The 19,350-nt window shown below is 54.8% G+C and overlaps 1 protein-coding gene across 1 annotated transcript in view; it reads right to left on the bottom strand.

Annotated features, from left to right (window-relative positions):
- EVC (EvC ciliary complex subunit 1) overlaps window positions 1-19,350 on the bottom strand; it is a 90,948-nt gene that overhangs the window by 10,237 nt on the left and 61,361 nt on the right. The window contains exons 13-17 of the mRNA XM_058301221.2: window positions 16,814-16,923; window positions 13,853-14,063; window positions 12,849-13,055; window positions 6,220-6,364; window positions 3,350-3,458 (exon numbers count right to left, since the gene is read on the bottom strand). Of these exons, the coding sequence (XP_058157204.1) occupies window positions 3,350-3,458; window positions 6,220-6,364; window positions 12,849-13,055; window positions 13,853-14,063; window positions 16,814-16,923 (782 nt within the window). The remainder of the gene's footprint in view (window positions 1-3,349; window positions 3,459-6,219; window positions 6,365-12,848; window positions 13,056-13,852; window positions 14,064-16,813; window positions 16,924-19,350) is intronic.

The raw sequence follows: 19,350 nt of genomic DNA, 5'->3' as shown, positions 1-19,350 counted from the left end.
ACTATGGCAGCCCTTGTGTTCCAAGAGGCAGAAGCCTGAGCCGGGGCAGAGGCAGGACCCTGACCTGGGCAGTGGAGACCCTTCCTCTCCCTCTTTGAGTGCTTACTTCCTTGACCGACCTTCCTCCAGCCCTCAGCAAAGGGAAGCATGCAAACCCAGCCACCCAGTTCCCATAGTGCTCTCTGCCTTCTTCCTTTCAGTCTTTGGGGGCTGGTTTTCTCAAAGGGCTAAATATCTATACCTGAAGGCAGACGCCACCTTTAGCATCAACGGGCAGTTTTCTATGTCGTGTGAGCTGAAGGCACAAAATGCCATCTTGCCTTTGCTTCTGTTCTTCCTTCTGCCAGTAATACCTTTCCCCAATGCTCTTGATCCAGTAAACTCCTATTCATCCTACAAGACCCGATCATCCATCTGTCCACTCATCAGTTCACTCATTCAAGTGGTGCTGGCATGCCAGGTGGAAAGGACTGATGTGGCTAAGCGACTTCTAGCCCCTGCCTGAGGGAGCTCTCCTTTGAGCTGGGGGATAGACGTTGAACGATAACTAATGCAGCTGAGGCAAGGGCACCGAGGCGCAGCCTCTCCCAGACTCTCCAGGGGGCTTCCTGATCAAGCTGTGGGAAATACATGCTGGGGGCAGAAGTCAAAACCTGGCGGGGCCGGGCTCCCTCGGGGCAGCCCCTACTTTCCCTCTCCCAGCGCCTGGCCACCCCGGCTTGTGGCCGCCTCACTCGCTCTCTGCTCCCGCCCCCTCCGTGTCTGCGGGGCTCCCTCGGCCTCACCTTCGGGACACGCCCGGGCATTCGGGCCCACCCCCCAGCGCAGGGCGGCCGCATCTCCAGGCCTTTAATTGACTGAATTCCTCCACAAAGACCCTTCCTCCTCACAGGTTCAGGGGTAGGACGTGGACTGGCCGTGGGGCCCCATCCACCCCACGATGCTGTCACTGCCTACTGGTCATCCACATCCCCGGAGGACCCGGCTCCTGGCGTGCTGCAAGGTGAGACTCGAGCGGTCAGCAGGTGCCGATGCCGGAAGGGCTCAGCCATGACATGGCCGGGCCGCGGAGAGCAGGACAAGGGGGGAAAGCCAAGAAGGGCTGGCCAGAGGGTGCGGCTCTCACCCGGGCTGGGGGAGTAACGAGGCCCTGGGACCAAGGGCAGCTGAGAGAGGAACCACACTTCCCAAACAGGCCCCACCCGTGGAGCACAGAGGAGGCTGGCTGGGACAGCCGGCTTGAGAACAGGAGCTCACTTAGAACCGAGGATCATTCTCTTGTGCAAGGAGGAACCTTGGCTACAGGCCTGGCTCAGGGTTTGAGTCAATCAGACTGGTGTATCGTCTCAGAGATAACTCAAAGTTGAATATGAAAGTGGATATTTAAAAAAATAATTTGATTCCAAGACTTATCTGAATTTCTAACTGTGCATACTGCAGAGGGCCTGGCGAATGCCCCCCCACCCCCAGGGGCCTTGCTTTCCTCTTCCACAAAGGGGCGGGAGCTGGACAGCTGACCACTAAGGCCCCTCCTTTCGGATCAAATGGGTCAAAATGAAGTCCTAGGAACACATATCCCTCCCAATTCCTGGGGAATGTGCTAAAAATTCAGATTCCTGGGCTCCCTCTCAAGCCCCCTGAATCTGAGTCTCCTGGTATGAGGCCCAGAATCTGCATGTTTAACAGGAAAGCCAAGTCATGCTTACGCTCCCAAAATCTGAGAACCACTGGCCTGGCGTTTGGGGGAGAACGAAGGTCAAGGCAAGCCCTTGGCACCAAACAGCAGGGCACTGGCTGGCCGCCGGGGAAGACCAGTGGATGTCTCGGGACTGGGGATGCCAGACTCAGTCGGACCCAAGGGGCTGCCTAAACGAGCAGAAGAGGGCGGCACCAAAAGTGGCCTGTGATGGGGCAGGACTCACTCTCCTCCATCCCGCCTGCCTGTTTGTCCATCTGCTGCATCTAGATGATGGGACTCCTCTGTCCAGGCAAGGGACCCTCCCCGCTGTGGCCCCCTACCCTGTACCGATTTATTGCTGGCCTTTTACTGGTCCATCTCCCCTCCAGGCTCTGAGCTCCTGGAGAGAGCACTCTGTCCCGGTGCCTCCGCGGGGCCTGCAAACAGTAGGCGCTTAGGAGACGCATGTCAGGGCTGCGCCCATATCCCCTCAGCCTGCCCCGGAGGTTGCCGGCACTTGGTGGACAGCTGCTGGGCACGCCAAAGGCTTCTCAGGGCCGGCCGCTGCGCCTCGGCCCAGGGGCGGCTGGAAGGGTGAGCTCACACTTGCAGGGCAGACCCATAAGCGGCGTGGAACGGGACTCAGCGGCTAAAGAGCCCGTTTCCCCGCCCCTTGGCATCATTTCAAGTCTACTCTACACGATGTCTTGGAAGGTCTGGGGTGGGGCTGAGCCTCAGCGGCCCTCAGTGGTGACCCCTTCTTATTGGATGCGTCACTGACTTTCCTTCCTTGTGGGGGGCCAAATAAGGCCCCCCAGAGATGCCCTCATCCCTGCATCCTGTGTGTCACGCACCGTGGCAAACAGGACTTGGTGGGCATAATTAAGTCATGAACTTTAAGATTAGGAGATCTTGCTGGACTATCTAAGTCGGCCCAATCTAATCATCGAAACATTAAAAGCAGAGAAATCTCCGCAGCTGGAGGTAGAGAAGTGGGCAGCAGAGGACGTCAGAGAGGTTCCAGGCTTGAGCGGGATCTGATGCGCTGTGGCTGGCTCTGACGCGAGAGCCCACATGCAGGAACCAGAGAGCAACCTCAAGGAGCTTGGGTGGCCGCGCTGACAGCCGGCCACCAGAGGGGGCCTCAGTCCTACAGACGCCAGGCCCTGGAATCTTCAACCACCTCAATGTCCCGGGAGGCAGACTGGTTCTTCCCGAGCCCGGCAGGCTGACACCTGGAGATCGGCCTTGGAAGCCCAAAGCAGAGAAGCGGCCCAGCCAACCTGGTCTTCCGACCTGCAGACCTCCGGGCAAGGGAGCGTGACTTGTGGTCCTGCGACAGCAGCAACAGGAAACACCCGCCTCCCGCTCCCTTCTCAGCCCCCTCGCCAGGCTCCACTGCAAACGACCTGCACCCACGTTCTTGCCTCGGGGGCTGCTCTGGGGGACCCCTGACTGTGAATGAGAGGGGAGGCGCCATGGGCAGGGCTGTGAACGCCATGTAAGCGCTGCCAGGCACTGTACAAGGTGCCGAGTGCGTCAACCCTGGCACGGCTAGCGGACGATAAAGCAGGCAGGTGCAGAGGAGCCTGGGTGCTGCCCAGTGCAGGGAGAGCCTGAGGCCCGGAGGCGCAGAGGAGGCGGGACACCCGCCCAGAGAGGCCCCCTCACCTCTGGTGGACCGCTCCGGAGCCGTCCTGGGCACCTGGCGTCGGGCCCACCGGCGAGGGGTCGCTCAGTTCTTGCTTTTTCCGCAGTTGGTAATTTTCCATTCGCTCACCTAGACCGTTGCACAAACAGAATCAGGGAGCTTGCCTGGGGCATCGACGCTGGGTCAGGTGGGCGGCAGGTACTGGGGGAGGGGTGTGGCTGAGCACACCTGCTCTCCCAGGGCAGCCACGGCCCCCAGACCGGCCCTCCCAGTCCCGCCTTGGGAAAAGGGCTGCGTGCGTGCACGAGTGTGCGAGTGGCGGCCGCTTAGATGACAGCCGTGCATGGCAGGAGGGAGACTGCCCCAGGGGGCCCCTCTACCTGCACCGTCTCCTGCTCTCCTTTAGAAAGGGGAGGTGGAGAGACCACCACACATAGCTGGAGAGCCCACCACAGACAGCTCAGGAGCCCACCACAAACACCTCGAAAACGACAGCACAACCAGAACGGAAAAAGAAATGAGCTCTCAAGTCATGAAAAGACACGGAGGGGCCTTCGGCGCACACTGGGAAGTGAAAGGGGCCACTCTGCAGAGGCCACACAGCGGACGTTTCCTGCCAGATGACGCTGTGAAGGCACAAGGAGGGACACCGGGAGAAGTCAGTGGTTGCCACCGGCTGGGGGGGCGGAGGGGGCATTTTGAGGGCAGTGAAACTAAAATCCAAGGAACACAGCAGGTGGACCCCGAGGTACGCTACAGGCTTTAGTGACGATAGTGCCGGAACCTTGGGTCATCGTTGTCCCTTGCGCCACACTGAATGCAAGAGGTTAGAAACGGGAGGCGGTGTGTGCGGGGGCGTGTGCGTGAGGCAGGCACGTCGATGGGAACTCCCTGCTCTCCACGTCATTTTTCCATAAGCTTAAATCTGCTCTAAAAACTCTTCAAAAATTTTTTTAAGATTAAAAACAAAAACGACTGTGCGGGCAGAGCTGTGGGTGGGCAAGTGGCCTTCCAAATGCTGGCACGGAAAGGAGAGCGTTCCAGCAGCGACGAGCTGGTCTCCAGCCCCGGGTTTCCTGGAGCCCCTTCTCACTGGCACGTTCAGCTGCTCAGCGCAGCCTTGGCCAGTAGACAGCGGGTCGCCCGGGACCTCCGTGGAGGCGGCCGCCCCTCGTCACGGCCAGCAGCGCCGGGAGTGACGATAAAGGGCACGTCTCAACGCGGATAATCCAACGAGCCCCTCAGTGCTTCCAGGAGAACTGCAGCGCACGCCCTGGGTGGCGGATCAGGCGGAACCTTGGCTGGGGGAGCAACCGACAGCCCCCGGGCCGCTCAGAACCCGGGCATTTTAGCACCTAGAGCAGCTTTAAACGGACAAGCTTTGGGGACAGGTGACTTAAAAATAAAGGAGTTGGCGTGGCTGCCGCGTGGCATCGTTTCGGTGCACCGGCCAGGGCCGCCAGGGCTCTGCAATCCCTCGTTAAAGGGGGGCATTAAGGAAGCAGAGAGTAAGCCGAGTCCAACCCTAATCCCACGGATGGGGAAACTGAGGCCTAGAGGGCGGCGGCGACAGGCCTGGTTACCGACGGCTCTACGGCGGCAAGCGCTCCCGGCTCTCCTGCTGCACGAGTCCGACACAACAGGATTCCGTGGCAGCGGCTCCGTAACCACCGGGCAGAATTCTTGGCATGTGCCACATCCAAGGAAACTGCTCGCAGGGGATATCATTTAATCGAAGCCCCGGATCTCCCAGGACGAGGGGCAGGGAAAGGGGCAGCCACGCTCGGCTGTGAGAACTTAACCGCGAGACGCTCTCGGAAGCAGGTGCCAGGCCTGCCGCCCAGCAGCTCTCGGGGAACGACAGCCACTCGGATCCGCCGACGCCCAGGCAGAGCCATCGGAGGGCAGGGTCCCACCCTGTCCTGCACACCTGGGGGTGGCGGAGCATGTGGTAGGCAGAAAAGACACGGACTTTTGTGCATTATTCATATATTCTTGCCATTCCACCACCAGGGGTGGACCTTTACAGGAGCCCGCGGCAGAACTTGCTTTTGGTCTCAGGCACTTCTCCTGGGTCACGGGTCTGTTCTTAGGGCAAGGTCACCGTGAAGGTTGTAGCTAAGTCCCTGTCTCCTTGGCAGCCAGGAGGCTTGCAGCCAAATCATCTCAGCTCCCGGTGGGACCCAATGGCCGCGTCCTCTCGCCGACTCCATCTCCTCCTGTGACCTTTACGTCCCCTCGTCCTACTTAACTACTTTAAAAAAATCCTGGGAGGCGGACTTGGCCCCGTGGTTAGGGCGTCCGCCTACCACATGGAGGTCCGCGGTTCAAACTCTGGGCCTCCTTGACCTGTGTGGAGCTGGCCCATGCGCAGTGCTGATGCACGCAAGGAGTGCCGTGCCACCCAGGGGTGTCCCCCGCATAGGGGAGCCCCACACGCAAGGAGTGCACCCCGTAAGGAGAGCTGCCCAGCACGAAAGAAAGTGCAGCCTGCCCAGGAATGGTGCCGCACCCACGGAGAGCTGACACAATAAGATGACGCAACAAAAAGAGACACAGATTCCCATGCCGCTGACAACAGAAGGGGACAAAAAGAAGAACACACAACAAATAGACACAGATAATGGACAACTGAGGTGGGGGGGGGGAAGGGGAGAGAAATAAATAAAATACATCGGAAAAAAAAATCCTATTGTACTGAATGTGGCTATTCCTTTAAGTGCCCTGAAAGTCCTTTCTGGGACAAAGCAGGGGCTCAAGAAATCCATAAAAATATTTTTTAAAAATTCCCCCAAAGGGAATGGCCCAAACCTGACATCCTGCGCTGCCCCCACCCCAAGCAGCGTCTGGCCCGCCTCTCCCGGTCTCCCCGCGGAGACGCCGCACGTACCCTGCAGGGTCTTCAGCTGCTGCAGTGTCCTCTCCTCGTGGTCCTGCAGGACCCTCCTGAGCTGCTGGTCGTAGGTTTGCACGAGCCGCCCGACACTGGCGCCAGTCACATAGACGCTCTCCACGGCCGCCTCCAGCAGAGCTCTCTGTGGGGACGAGGGGGTGGACTGACCACTCGGCAGAGGAGTCGTGGGTGGGGTCCACCCTGGAGGACCAGGCCCTCTCCCTCTGATCACACCTTCCAGCCCACCTCCCAACCTTGACCACTCCGGGAGAGCTCATCGCTGGTTTCAACCACTCCTGATAGTCCTAGTTTTCTCCTAGTTGGGGACTGTAGCAATTTGATATGGTTATGAATTCCAAAAATAGATATTGGCTTGTGTTTGTAAACTGGCCTGTACTGGGGCATGACTGAGTTATGATTAGGGCTTTGATTGGGCCACGTCATTAGGGCATTGAGTCCCCTCCCCTTGGTGGGTGGGGACTCACAGATAAAAGGCACCACAGCAGAGGACAGAGTTGGGGGTTTCTGGTGTTGGAGTTTTGATATTGGAGTCTGATGCTGAAGCCTTAAGCTGGAGCCCCAGGAAGTCAGCATGCAGAGGGAAGAGAAGCCAGCCCCAGGAAGAGAGGAACCCTGAGCCCAGGAAGAAGCAAGCCCTGGAAAGAAAGGAACCTTGAACCCAGAGAGAAGCAAGACCCTGAAAGGGAGGAACCCAGGAAGCCTGAGCCCTCGCAGACGTCGGCAGCCATCTTGCTCCAAATAGACTTTGATGAGGGAAGTAACTTATGTTTTATGGCCTGGTAACTGTAAGCTCCTACCCCAAATAAATATCCTTTATAAAACCAAGCAGTTTCTGGTATTTTGCATCAGCACCTCTTTGGCTAATACAGGGATGTTCTAAGGGTCAAAAAGATGCAAGGTCAGGGGACATCAACTGGGGAGGCCTTCCCTTTCAGATCACACAGGTGCAGCCTCCGCAGGGGACAGACACTGCCTCTTCTCTTTTCCTGCCTGGAATGCCAACCTGATGTCTGGAGATGGGGTGGCCATTTTGAGACTATGAGGTAGCAGACCCAGGTACGGTGGGGCAGAATGAAAGAGCCTGGGTCCTTATTTGCAGTATTAAGTCACTGCACCAGCCTCAAGATTTCTCAATATGTGGGATAAATGAAGTACTTCTTTGGGCCATTTTAGTAGGGCTTTCTGGAACTTGCAGCTTCCTGACCCATACACCTTCAGACCCAAAGCTGAAAAGACAGGAAATGCTCAGCCACCCCATCATCAGGGATGTGTCGGCCCGGCACTGGCTACGGTACCACTGCTTACGTCACGTGAGGATGGGCACAAGTCAGAAAAGCCCCCGTGTCGGCGACCCTCCGCGGAGCACCGACGAGGTTCTGGGCAAGGGTCCAGCAGCCATTTGTTGAGTGGTTTTGTCCGAGGGCTGTGCTCTTGCTTGCTCTCCCGCCCCTCTGCGAAAGGCCACTGCTTGGCAGGTGCTTAGCCGAGGCCGAGGAGCAGCAGGGGTCGCCCCACGGGTGGCAGCGCAGGCTGACCGCTCCCTGCCCCACCTCTGCCCGACTTTCTCAACCCGAGGAGCGGCTCCGACCCCAGCCCTCCACGGGCGGGGGGGCTCCAGCCTCGCATGTCCCGTCAGGGGACCCCCCGGTGGCTGACGGCCTTGCTTCAACTTTTGTTAAGAACACGGAAGCAAAGGGACAGGAGGCCCCTCCCTGTCCCCATCACTGCCCTGCACTCTGTCCGTCTGCCTCCCTGGCACGGTGGGGCAGTGCCGCTCGCCCTGCCCGCCTCCTCTCCTGGGGCCTCGGACCTAGGCCCCGCTCCTTCTCTGCAGTTATTTCTTGCTAGCAGATCGTGCTCATTGGCCGGCTCAGGTGCTCTATCACCTTTAATTCCACCCTCCTCCTTGGGGCTTTTTGCTTGCTGTCTGCTCTCTGTGTCCATTCACTGTGCATTCTTCTGTGTCTGTATTTATTTATTCCCTCCCCCTCTTGCAGCTTGCTTGGTGTCTGCTCTCTGTGTCCATTCACTGCACACTCTTCTGTGCTCTTTTGCTTGTCTCCTTTTCTGTTGTGTCACCTTGCTCAGTCGGCTCTCTGCAGCGCACGGGCCAGCCTGCCTTCACAAGGAGGCCCCAGGACGCGAACCCAGAGCCTCCCATAGGTTAGACGGGAGCCCAGCTGACTGAGCCACAGCCGCTTCCCTATCACCTTTAATTTTTAAGCCCTTCTTCGGGTCCCGCCTGCTCCTCGGCTCCCCTTTAGCAAAACTCCTCTATGCCGAGTGGCCAAGAGCTTACCGGGCCCTCTCCCCCTGAGCCGCTGGAGCCCGGGCACCTGAGGACAGAACACGCCGTGCTTGCATCTCCTTCCATTCCCACGCACCCAGCGCTCCTGGGCTGTGGCTGCTTGAGGCTTTTGTGGACGCCAGGAAAGCTCACGGCCTTAGGGCTGGGCCATCCCTGTGGGTGTGAACCTGCTGCGGGTGCGACCTACTGACCAGGTCACTTCAGTCCAGCCTCCGAGGAGGCCACTTTGGTGAGGCAAGACCCAGGCTGGGTCTTAGTTCTCCTACTGACATCCTTTATAAACGAGGCAGATGTGGGGACAGACACAGGAGCTCAGAGAGGAACCCGCCAGCGGAGAGAGAGGCCACCGACGGAGCAGCCAGAGGCTGGATGCAATGGACCCTGGAGAGGGCAGAGACCGGCAGGGGCCACCACGCGCCTCCCGCGACGGAGGAGTCCAGGGCGCCTGCAGCCCGTCTCTGGGGAGACAGCGTCACCTGGTGCCTTGACTCAGACATTTTTTCTTTGCCTCTGAACCGTAAGCGGTCAAGTTAATGCACCCCCATTAAAAAGCCAGCCCCTTTCGGGTCTATCATTTTTTGGCAGCTTTCAGCAAATGAAAACATTAAGAGTTGAAAAAGCTTAGAGCAAGGAGGTGCTAGTGCCCGACTTGAGTCCCCCACCCCCCGACACAGGTTGCAGTCCTAACCGCCCCGATCTCGGGATGTGACCGTCTCTGGAAACAGGGCTATTGCACATGGCAATCGTGAAGGTGGGTCCTGCCGGAGCAGGGTGGGCGCTCCATCCAATCTGACTGTCCTCAGAAGAGAAGAGATGCAGAGGAGAGGCTGTGCAAAGACGGGCGCAGAGATGCAGAGGAGAGGCCGCATGAAGACGGGTGCAGAGAAGAGGCGCAGAGGAGAGGCCATGTGAAGACGGGGCGCAGAGAAGAGGCGCAGAGGAGAGGCCATGCGAAGACGGGCGCAGAGACGCAGAGGAGAGGCCGCACGAAGACGGGCGCGGAGAAGAGGCGCAGAGGAGAGGCCGCGCGAAGACAGGCGCGGAGAAGAGGCGCAGAGGAGAGGCCGCGCGAAGACGGGCATGGAGAAGAGGCGCAGAGGAGAGGCCGTGCGAAGACAGGCACAGAGAAGAGGCGCAGAGGAGAGGCCGTGCGAAGACGGACGCGGAGAAGAGGCACAGAGGAGAGGCCGTGCGAAGACGGGCGCGGAGAAGAGACGCAGAGGAGAGGCTGTGTGAAGACGGACGCGGAGAAGAGGCACAGAGGAGAGGCCGTGCGAAGACGGACGCGGAGAAGAGACGCAGAGGAGAGGCCGCGCGAAGACGGGCGTGGAGAAGAGATGCAGAGGAGAGGCTATGCGAAGACGGACGCGGAGAAGAGATGCAGAGGAGAGGCCGCGCGAAGACAGGCGCGGAGAAGAGACAGAGGAGAGGCCACGCGAAGACGGACGTGGAGAAGAGACAGAGGAGAGGCCATGTGAAGATGGGCGTGGAGAAGAGACGCAGAGTAGAGGCCGCGCGAAGACGGACGCAGAGAAGAGATGCAGAGGAGAGGCTGTGCGAAGACGGACGCAGAAAAGGGATGCAGAGGAGAGGCCATGTGAAGACGGACGCGGAGAAGGGGTGCTGTGGCTCCATGCCAAGGAGCGCCAGGGACGGCCGGCAGCCACTGGAGCCAGAACGGGCAAAGGGGGACCCTCCCCCATGGGATGCAGAGGGAGACGGTCCGGCCCAAGCCTTGCTTTGTGGCCTCCAGTGCGGCGAGCAGACACGTTTCTGCCATCGTCAGCCACCCGGTTCAGGTGGCAGCAGCCACTGGAAGCTGAGCCAGGAGGCGACCTGCTCGACAACACAAGCCAGGGCCAGGCGGACGTCTGGGTGCCACTGGTGGACTGGTGGACAGGCCAGCACAGTGAATGTGGGCCTGGCTGAGAGACGGGCTGCGTGCTGTACCCAAGCGAAGCCATCCTCGCGGCAGCCCCAGTGAGCCTGAGACCCGCACCTGCCTGCTCGTCCCAGGTGGCAGCACCTCCCAGCCACAGACGGGCTGTGCACACCAACGTGGGGTCTCGGGGGGCGGCAGCCCAGGAGGGCAGAGCCTGCACTGCGGGAGGAAGGCAGGACCTGAGCTCCGTCCCCACTCTGCCCCTCACGGGCTGGGGGCTTTGAACGTGTCCGCTGCCCAATCATGAGCCTCGGTTTTTCCATCTGAACAGTGGGAAGGAAAAGCATCCTAATCGGGTGACGGTAAATTCTGCGTGTCCATGTGGCTTGGCTCTGGTGGCCGGTGTCTGATGCTGGCGAGAAGTCATTTCATAGCCGGGGTTAGCAGCCACAGTCAGGTGACGTTAAGTAGGGAGAGGGCCCAGCACGCGTGGCCCTTATTACTTCACGTCACCCGAGGTTTCTTCTCCGCGGTTTCCCCGGGAAACGGCACATTAGTGCTTGCTGGAATTTTCGGCCTGCTTGCCTTGCCCTACAGGTTTTGGAGTTGCCGGGCCCTGAGGTTATATGAGCCAATTCCTTGAAATAAATGAACCTCTTTATACATATGCACATGTGTATACACATAAACGAATCTTTTCATACGTATGCACACATGTGAACTTCTTTATACAGATGCACACATACACATGAATCTCTGCACATATGCACACGTGCACACACATGAACCTCTATACATATGCACACATGAACCTCTTTATACAAATGTACACCTGTGCACACACATGAACCTCTTTATATATGTACACGTACACAGAAATCTCTACATATGCACACACGAGCTTCTATACATATGCACACATGTGCACACACATGAACCCCAATACACGCACACACACATGTACAATACACGAATCTCTTTGTACATATGCACATGCACGAACCTCTACATATGCACACATGTGCACACGCATGAATCTCTTTATGCACATGTGCACATATGAACCTCTATGCATGTGCACACATGTGCACACATGCCGAATCTCTTTATTCATATGCACACGTGTGCATGCACACACATCCTGCTGGTTCTGTTTCTCTGGGGAACCCTGACTGGTAAGACTCCATGAACTAAGGCAGGCGACAGCACTGAGACTTAGAAGCACAAGGCTAAGGTTGCATATTGTTTCCTACTATTACTATGATTATTTTCATCCCTATTATTTATTATTATTGTAAACCTAAGGGCTAAACCCTTGTCTGCTCAAGTCAGACTCACGATGGCTGCTGTGCCCAGCTATTAGGGTCAACTCAGCCAACCACCCAGGTTGTGGGAAAGGCAGGTAGTGTCAGCAGAAGTGCAGGGACTTGGGTTCAGATTTGCTTCTGCCCTGACCAGCTGTGTGACTCTGGGGCAGAGCATGTCCCTCTCAGAGCTGCCTTGCCCGGGCCACGCTGGCACATGATGCCGCCCTACAGAGCTGCTGTAAAGACCATCTGGTGTCTAGAACACACCAGGCAGGGCCCGGCTGCGGCAGGCAGAGCTGCGGTCAGTTCCAAAGGACCCTCAGGGTCCCGCGAGGGAGGTCAGCCCATCTCACAGACGGGGACCCTGGGGCTCGGGGAGTGGGAACCCCACAGGGACACAGGGGCTCGGGGAAGTGTGGGGACCCCACGGGGACATGGGGGGCTCAGGAAAGTGTGGGAACCCCACAGGGACACTGAGGCTTGGGAAGTATGGGAACCCCATGGGGACATTAGAGCTTGAGAAGTGTGGGGACCCCACGGGGACCCCAGAGCTTGGAGAAGTGTGGGACCCCATGAGGACATTGGGGCTTGGGAAGTGTGGGAACCCTATGGGGACACTAAGGCTCAGGAAGTGTGGGGGACCCAGGGGGACCCTGGGGCTCAGGGAAGAGTGGGGACCCCACAGGGACACTGAGGCTCGGGAAGTGTGGGGACCCCACGGGGACACAGGGGCTCAGGGAAGTGTGGGAACCCCATGGGAACCCTGGGGCTCGGGAAGTGTGGGGACCCCATGAGGACCCTGGGGCTCGGGAAGTGTGGGGACCCCACAGGGACACTGAGGCTCAGGGAAGTGTGGGAACCCCATGAGGACCCTGGGGCTCGGGAAGTGTGGGGACCCCACAGGGATACTGAGGCTCTGGAAGCGTGGGGACCCCATGGGGACCCCGGGGCTCAGGAAAGTATGGGGACCCCACGAGGCCACAAGGCAAGGACCTGACCCAGACGTCTGGATTCCGGGGCGCTGCTCTTTCCCCCTGCCCCTGCCCAGCCCCTGCCCAGCCCCAGCCCAGCCCCACCCCTCGCCGCAGGGGCCGGGGGCCGCACGCACCTTGAAGGCGTCCCGGTCCTTGGCCCGGCTCCTGGTGGCCGCGTTGCGCGCGTGGCCGAGCAGGGCCTGCCCGGCCGCCCGCTCCGCGTGCTGCTGCAGGAGCCGCCCGACGTCCCGGGCCTCGGCCACGAGCTGCTGGTGCAGCTGCAGCCGCGTCTGCTGCGCCTCCGCCTCCAGCCTGCCGGCCTCCTCCACGACCCGCGCCTCCTGGCAAGCAAGGGCAGGGGCAGGGCGCTGGCTGCTGCCCTGCAGCCCAGCACCCCAACACAGCGCCCCACCAGGGGGACAGGGACAGCCTTAGGCTCCCCAAGCCAACACGGGACGTCAGCGGAAGGGCCTGCCTCAAGCATTTATTGAACACCAGTTGTGTGCCCAGTGCCAAGAACTTGTTCCTCCTTCCAAAACATGGTGAGGATGTGGCGACTCAGACAAGTTAAGTAACTTTTCAGAAGCCACACAGCGGGGCAGGCTTTGGAGTCTAAGGGGTCTTCTGGGGACACAGGAGCCGAGGCAGGGCCTGGGGACCGTCTGCCTTCCGTGTGGGAAGAAGGCGTTGGAGAGGGGCTCCTGGAGTTGGGGGGTAAGGTCCTGCTGGGTCCCCCCACTTCACAGAGCAATCAGGGTGGAGCCGAAGGCGCCGTGCACTTGGCCCTCGCCAAGGCTCAAAACGCTCAGCTTCTCCTGCAGCCCCGCAGTTACCCGCAGGAGGCCTGGAGCCAGCCTGCGGGGCCGGGACCGCAGCTGGTGACGTCCCTCTTTCGGTCCGTCCAGCCGCCACGCAGGCACAGGGCCCCCTCCCGCCCCCCATGACTGCACTTCTCTCTGCTCTGATTTCAGGTGCATTTTCTGGCCTGACGCTCCCTCTCGCAGCACTGGAACCTCTGGTTCCCCGAGCGTCCCTCCGGGCACCTGCCCTCATCCCCACCCCACAACTGCGCTGGAGGAGGGCTGCGGGCTTGGGCTTGGGTGGCCGGTGGGGGGGGACGGGGCGGGGCTGTCCTCACCAAGGCTGTGAGCAGCTGCCACTGGTGCTCGTCCAGACACGGCGCGGAGACCCGTTCGAGCGCATGCTGCTCGCGCAGCTCCTGCAGGAGGCTCCTCTTCCCCGACAGCCTCATCTGGGCCAGGGCCGTGGTGGCGCTGCCCCGGAGGGCCAGCCGCCGGAGGGCCGCGCGCAGCCGCAGCTCGTGCCCCTGCAGGACGCACCGCGCGGACCTTGGGGCGAGAGGACGGGCGAGGGGGGTCAGTTCTCAGGCTCCCCGAGAAACTCACAGAGTAGTCAGGTCCTCGGGGGCCCCTGCTCAGAAGGAGGGGGGTTAGTGCCAGCCCTCTCCTGCTGAGCCCCGGCCACTGCCCAAGCACACCCGGCCACCTCTCTTCTACTGCTGGTTCTTTTAACTTTGTTTCATGTGGCCCCAAGGTTCAGGAGCCCGTGCGCAGCTGCCTACAGCACGCATCCACTTGAATTTCTGGCATAATTCTCAAAATTTACCCTTCCAAACCTAAAATCACGAGCTGACTAAGCTATTTCTGATTCCCTGTCTCAGGGAATCGAAGAAAGAATGCTAGTTCTTCCAGAGAGGCCCGACATCTGGTTTAATAATGTGAGGTATTTGTTGAGAGCCTGAAAAGCTGAACAGGGCTTTGGACATCTTATGGGATTAGGGGCCAGAAATCAGAGTTCTGGGGCTCATCCTAGGAATACGGGGGAACCAGGAAAAGGACACCCCTTGCAAAAGGTCTAGTTCAATCAGCTAACTTCCCAAATGGATGGATCTGCCCACACTGCCAGAAGTAAGAAATCCTTTCTGGAGGAAGATCACATTATCTGAAGTCTTATCTCCACAGTTTTTTCATGCATAGTGTCCAGCATTCAATCAAAATAACCAGGCATGCAAAGAGATAAGACTTGACCAAAAATCAAGATAAAAACAGACACCGGAAGCATGCCCACGAGATAGCTGATACTGGAATAATCAGACATGAACTTTAAACAAATTATGATTACTATGTGTTCATGAAAATCAATGACAAGATGAAGACTTTCAGCTTTAACTGGAGACTACGGGCAAGAATCAAATGGTAATTCCAGACCTGAAAACACTAAAGCTAGAAACTCAGTAGATGGATTTAACAGCAGATAAGAGAGAGAAGAAAAAAGAATTACCTGGAAGACAGGTCAAAAGAAAATACCCAGAATGGAGCACAGAGAACAAAAGAATGGAAAACATGGGCTAGCACGTAAGAGATGTATGGAAGCAGGTGAAGATGTCTAATACACATGCAGCTGGTGCTCCTGGAAGGGAAGAGGAAAAGAATGGGGAGGTAATCTTTAAAGAGGTAATGACCAAAAAATTTCCAAACCTTAAGAAAGACAAGTCACAGACTCAAGACACACTACAGATTTATTTAAAAAAAAAAAAAACAAAAGCCACGGAAACACACACACACGTCTTAACATGTCATGAAAAACAAGGAAGAAAAGGAAATCTTAACAGCAGCCAGAAATACGCAAATTCCAAAGACGACAGGTTGTTACCTTATAAAAGTGTTGAAAAATTGGCAACCAAACCAGCATTCTATAAACAAAGAAAGTATCTGTCAAAAATGAAGATAAGACATTTTCATTCAAACAAACACCAAGAGAATTTGTCACTTAAAAGAGGGACCCTCCAGGCAAAGGAAAATGATCTCAGATTGGCAGTGCCAGGATAGGGGAAAGAATCAAGAGCAATGGGAAGGGTAAACACGTCAGTAAATCTAAATGAACACTGATTGCGTCAAAAAGAATAATAACAATATCCTACAGGGCTGAAAACAGAAAGAATCCAAGGGCACAATGACAGAAGCACAACTGGAGTTAAGCCATTTCCGGTGTTTGCACTGTCTAGGAAGAAGGAGTATATTGATGTATATTAGACTTGGACAAGTCAAGGGTGCAATTTAAATCTCTAAACCAGTAAAAGCACAGTGAAAGAACATAATTAACAAGCCAAAGGGAGATAAAAATTGAATAATAAAAAAAAAAAACTATGCAAAAGAAGGCAAGAAAGGTGAGACAACTTAAAACAGCAAAGTGGTAGACTTAAAACCCAAGTATATTATTATTAGGATTTACATCAAACTGTAAATGGACCAAATACTATTAATGCAATGACAGGCTTCCAGGCTAGACAAATCCTCCAATTCTTCTCTGTTGCCCTTAACATGGTCCACTGGGTCTGCCCAAGGGCAGCCCTGCTTATCTTTCCACCCTCTTCTCCTGGTGTGTTCTTTGTATTATTCAAAGCTACTGCCATATACCTGTTCCTTGACAAGCACAGATTAGGTGCCTGGAAAATGCAGGGCAACTGAAAGATAGTTATATCAAAATAACTTTTCTCAGATAAAATAAGGAAAAAAAAGTTTTATCAAGTTGAAAAACCCATATTTACACTAACAGTTATAGTGAAAATATGAAAAATGAATATAAAACCTGATAAAGAAATGAGGAGTCAATGCAAACGGGCACCAGGATCTTCTGGGGATGATGGAAATAGTCTAAGTTTGGATTGTGGTGATGGGTGCACAATTCCACCAATTTACTAAAAATCAGTGAATTCTGTACTGACAAATGAATAAATTTCACAATATGTAAATGATATCCCCAAAAGCTGTTAGTAAAAAAACAAGCTTTCCTATGAAGGAGAATCCCATGAAGTAGATACCATGACCACCAGTTTACAGATGAGGAAACTGAGGCTAAGAAATGCTCAGTAATTTGCCCTGATGGTGACTCCAAGTTGGAACTTTTGGTCACGGAATTCTACTGGCATTCTTCTACACTGTCAGGTTTACAATTTTAGGCTCTAGAAACCACACCCTGAGGAAGGCAGGGTGGCGGCCAATGTGCCCACCCTACGGACAAGGACAACAGGGGTACCGTGCGGCTCACAGGCCTGGCACCTTCCGAAAGTTGTACTCACTCTTCGCTGAGGCCGCCGAGTCGGCTCAGGGCTCCGTGGATGGTGCTCTCGTGCTCTTGGCGCAGGTGCATCTGCAGCCCAGTGGACAGTGTGTACTCCTCCATCCACAGCTAAACACCAGACAGGTTGCACGTGGGCCGTCAGCCAAAGCTCACCTTACCAATCCCTGCTATACACCCATACATGGGTTGTGCCTTCAGCTGCTTGTTTGAAAAAAACCTTCTACCCTGTTTTCATCAAAATAGACTCAAAATTCCTTTTCTACCCTGATTTCATTAAAATGTTCTCCTATATTTTGTTCTAGATGTTTTAAAGGTTTGCTACTCACCTTGAGGTCTTCAAACATCTAAAATTGAGGACGGGATCTCATTTCCTCTGGATAAATGGATAACCAATTGCCCCAGCAGGTTATTGAATAACTTATTTTTCCTTACTGGTCTGTCAACTTTTACGCGGCTTTCATATATGCATGCATCTGCTTCCAGGTTCTTGATTGTTCTCTTGGTCTGTTTACTTATTTCTGCACCCATACCACACTGTGTTAACTGCTATGGTTTATAGCAAGTCTTTATAGTGTGAAGGCAAGCATCCCTTATTCTCTTGTCCCGAAGTGTTAATGGCTATTCTAGGATTAGTTTGTCAAGTTTAGCCGAAAGTCTTTTTGAATTTCATTGTAATTGATTTTATGGATTATTTTGGAGAGAAATGCCATCTTTTCAAAACAGAGTTTTCCCATCCACAAACAAGGAATTTCTCCCAAGTTTTCCTTCACACCTTTTGTGACGTTTTATAATAAGCTTTTCCATTGAGCTCATAGACACTTTGGTCAGATTCATTTTAGTACTCACAGCTTTTATTCTGAAGAGGACCTTTGTTTTACTAAGTGTTGCTGCTACATAGGAAATCTACTGGTTTGGGATATTGATTTTTGTCTCTGGCAACCCTGCTGTGCTCTCTTAATTGCTGCAATAATTAATCCGCAGATTCTTTTGACTTTTCAGTGGAGACATCTGTATCAGCCACAGTTAGCAGCGGGCACAGAATCTGCGTGGGGACATGAGATCACTGTTTTTGATTATATTGTTTGGGTCTTCTTTTTAGGGCTTGGCTTAGGGCTTGGCTGGTCTCTCATTTTCTGTGCAGTGGGTGTTAAAATCCTACCATGATTCCTATTTGTCCATTTTTCCTTTTAATTCTGTCCATTTTTGTCTCACATAATTTGAAGTTAAGTAGTATCTTCCTAAAGAATTGTTCCTTTCACGTGATACAATGATCCTCTTTGTCTCTAGGGAATACTGTCCGCCTAAGGTAGCGTCTGATGTGACTATTACGCGCCAACTTTCTTTTGGTGAGCATTTCCCGGCACACCTCTTTCCTGTCCTTGACTGTCTAGCTTTCAGTGTCGCAATGTTCTCGCTGAGTCCCTGGCAATACCACCGAGCTAGAGAGTCGAATGCTTTTTTCCACAGCCTAAGGGAACCTGCTCCCATTCATTGCGGCTGACGGTCTATTCTACCTAGTTCTCCTTAATCCTTTTACTGGTCAGTGCCCTCCACCAGGACCACCCCCTGTGAACATGCTGGGTTTATTACGTGTTGCAGTGGGGGAGAATGCGCACCACCGGGTGGGTGTTGGAGAGGGCTTATTACAGGATTTGGGCTTATATCTTCAGGTGATTTTTGGAGAGGGTTCAAGAAGTGGGGTTTTGTGCTAGACTGGGGGTAATTCCATATTTGAGTATCTCAAAAAACCTTACCTAGAAGGAGAGGGGGAGATTAGAGCTGTGACTGGGAAAGCAGCATCCGTCACACAAATCAGCCAAGGGAGGGGGTGTCTGGCCACTTTGTGTTCAGGCGTGACTGTAGAGTTCCCTTGTTCTGGCCTTCGGCTGTCAAGGTCACAGAGTGGCCTTGTCTGATGCTGGCAGTCTGTGGAACTGTCTGGGTTTGAAGGAACTCCAAAGCCCCACTGAGTGCCAGGCAGGTTCTGAGACATGAGGGGCTGCTTTTTTCTTCTCAAGGGTTACTCTCTTCATCTTCAACTTGAACTCTTGATTTATACACTTATATAAAGTTAGTTAATTGTCTACCCTCCTCCAGAATAGAAGGAAATAGGCAATTCCAATGTTCTCACCTTCTATGATATTGCTATTATTTTGGTTCTGTCCTGTTCAACTCCTCACTTTTCATGTAATCAACATTCGTTTTGGTCAATATTATTTATTCCCTTAATTTTCCTCAACAGTTTTGAAAGTTACATGTTAAATTCCTCTACTTATAGTAGTTTAAAATTAACTTTGTGTTTCTGAACATAGCCTGAAATTAGTATTTCCTTTATTTTAGGATTGGGGTGTTGTCAACTCTGAAAACTTCTTATGCTCCATCACTTTAAGTATCACTCTCCTCCATTCTCTACTCCTCCTTCTGGAATGCCTATAAGCCTTCAAGGAAGTTCCTGTAGGACTTTCTCAGTCTCATCTCCTGTATTTTAAACTTCTTCCATACTTTTCATCTCTAGCTCTCTGTGGTAGATACTCC

This window comes from Dasypus novemcinctus, chromosome 1 (genome assembly GCF_030445035.2).
Source record: "Dasypus novemcinctus isolate mDasNov1 chromosome 1, mDasNov1.1.hap2, whole genome shotgun sequence".
Lineage (NCBI taxonomy): Eukaryota > Metazoa > Chordata > Mammalia > Cingulata > Dasypodidae > Dasypus > Dasypus novemcinctus.
Note: the sequence above shows the minus strand (reverse complement) of the source record. Positions and strands in the feature narration are given on the sequence as shown.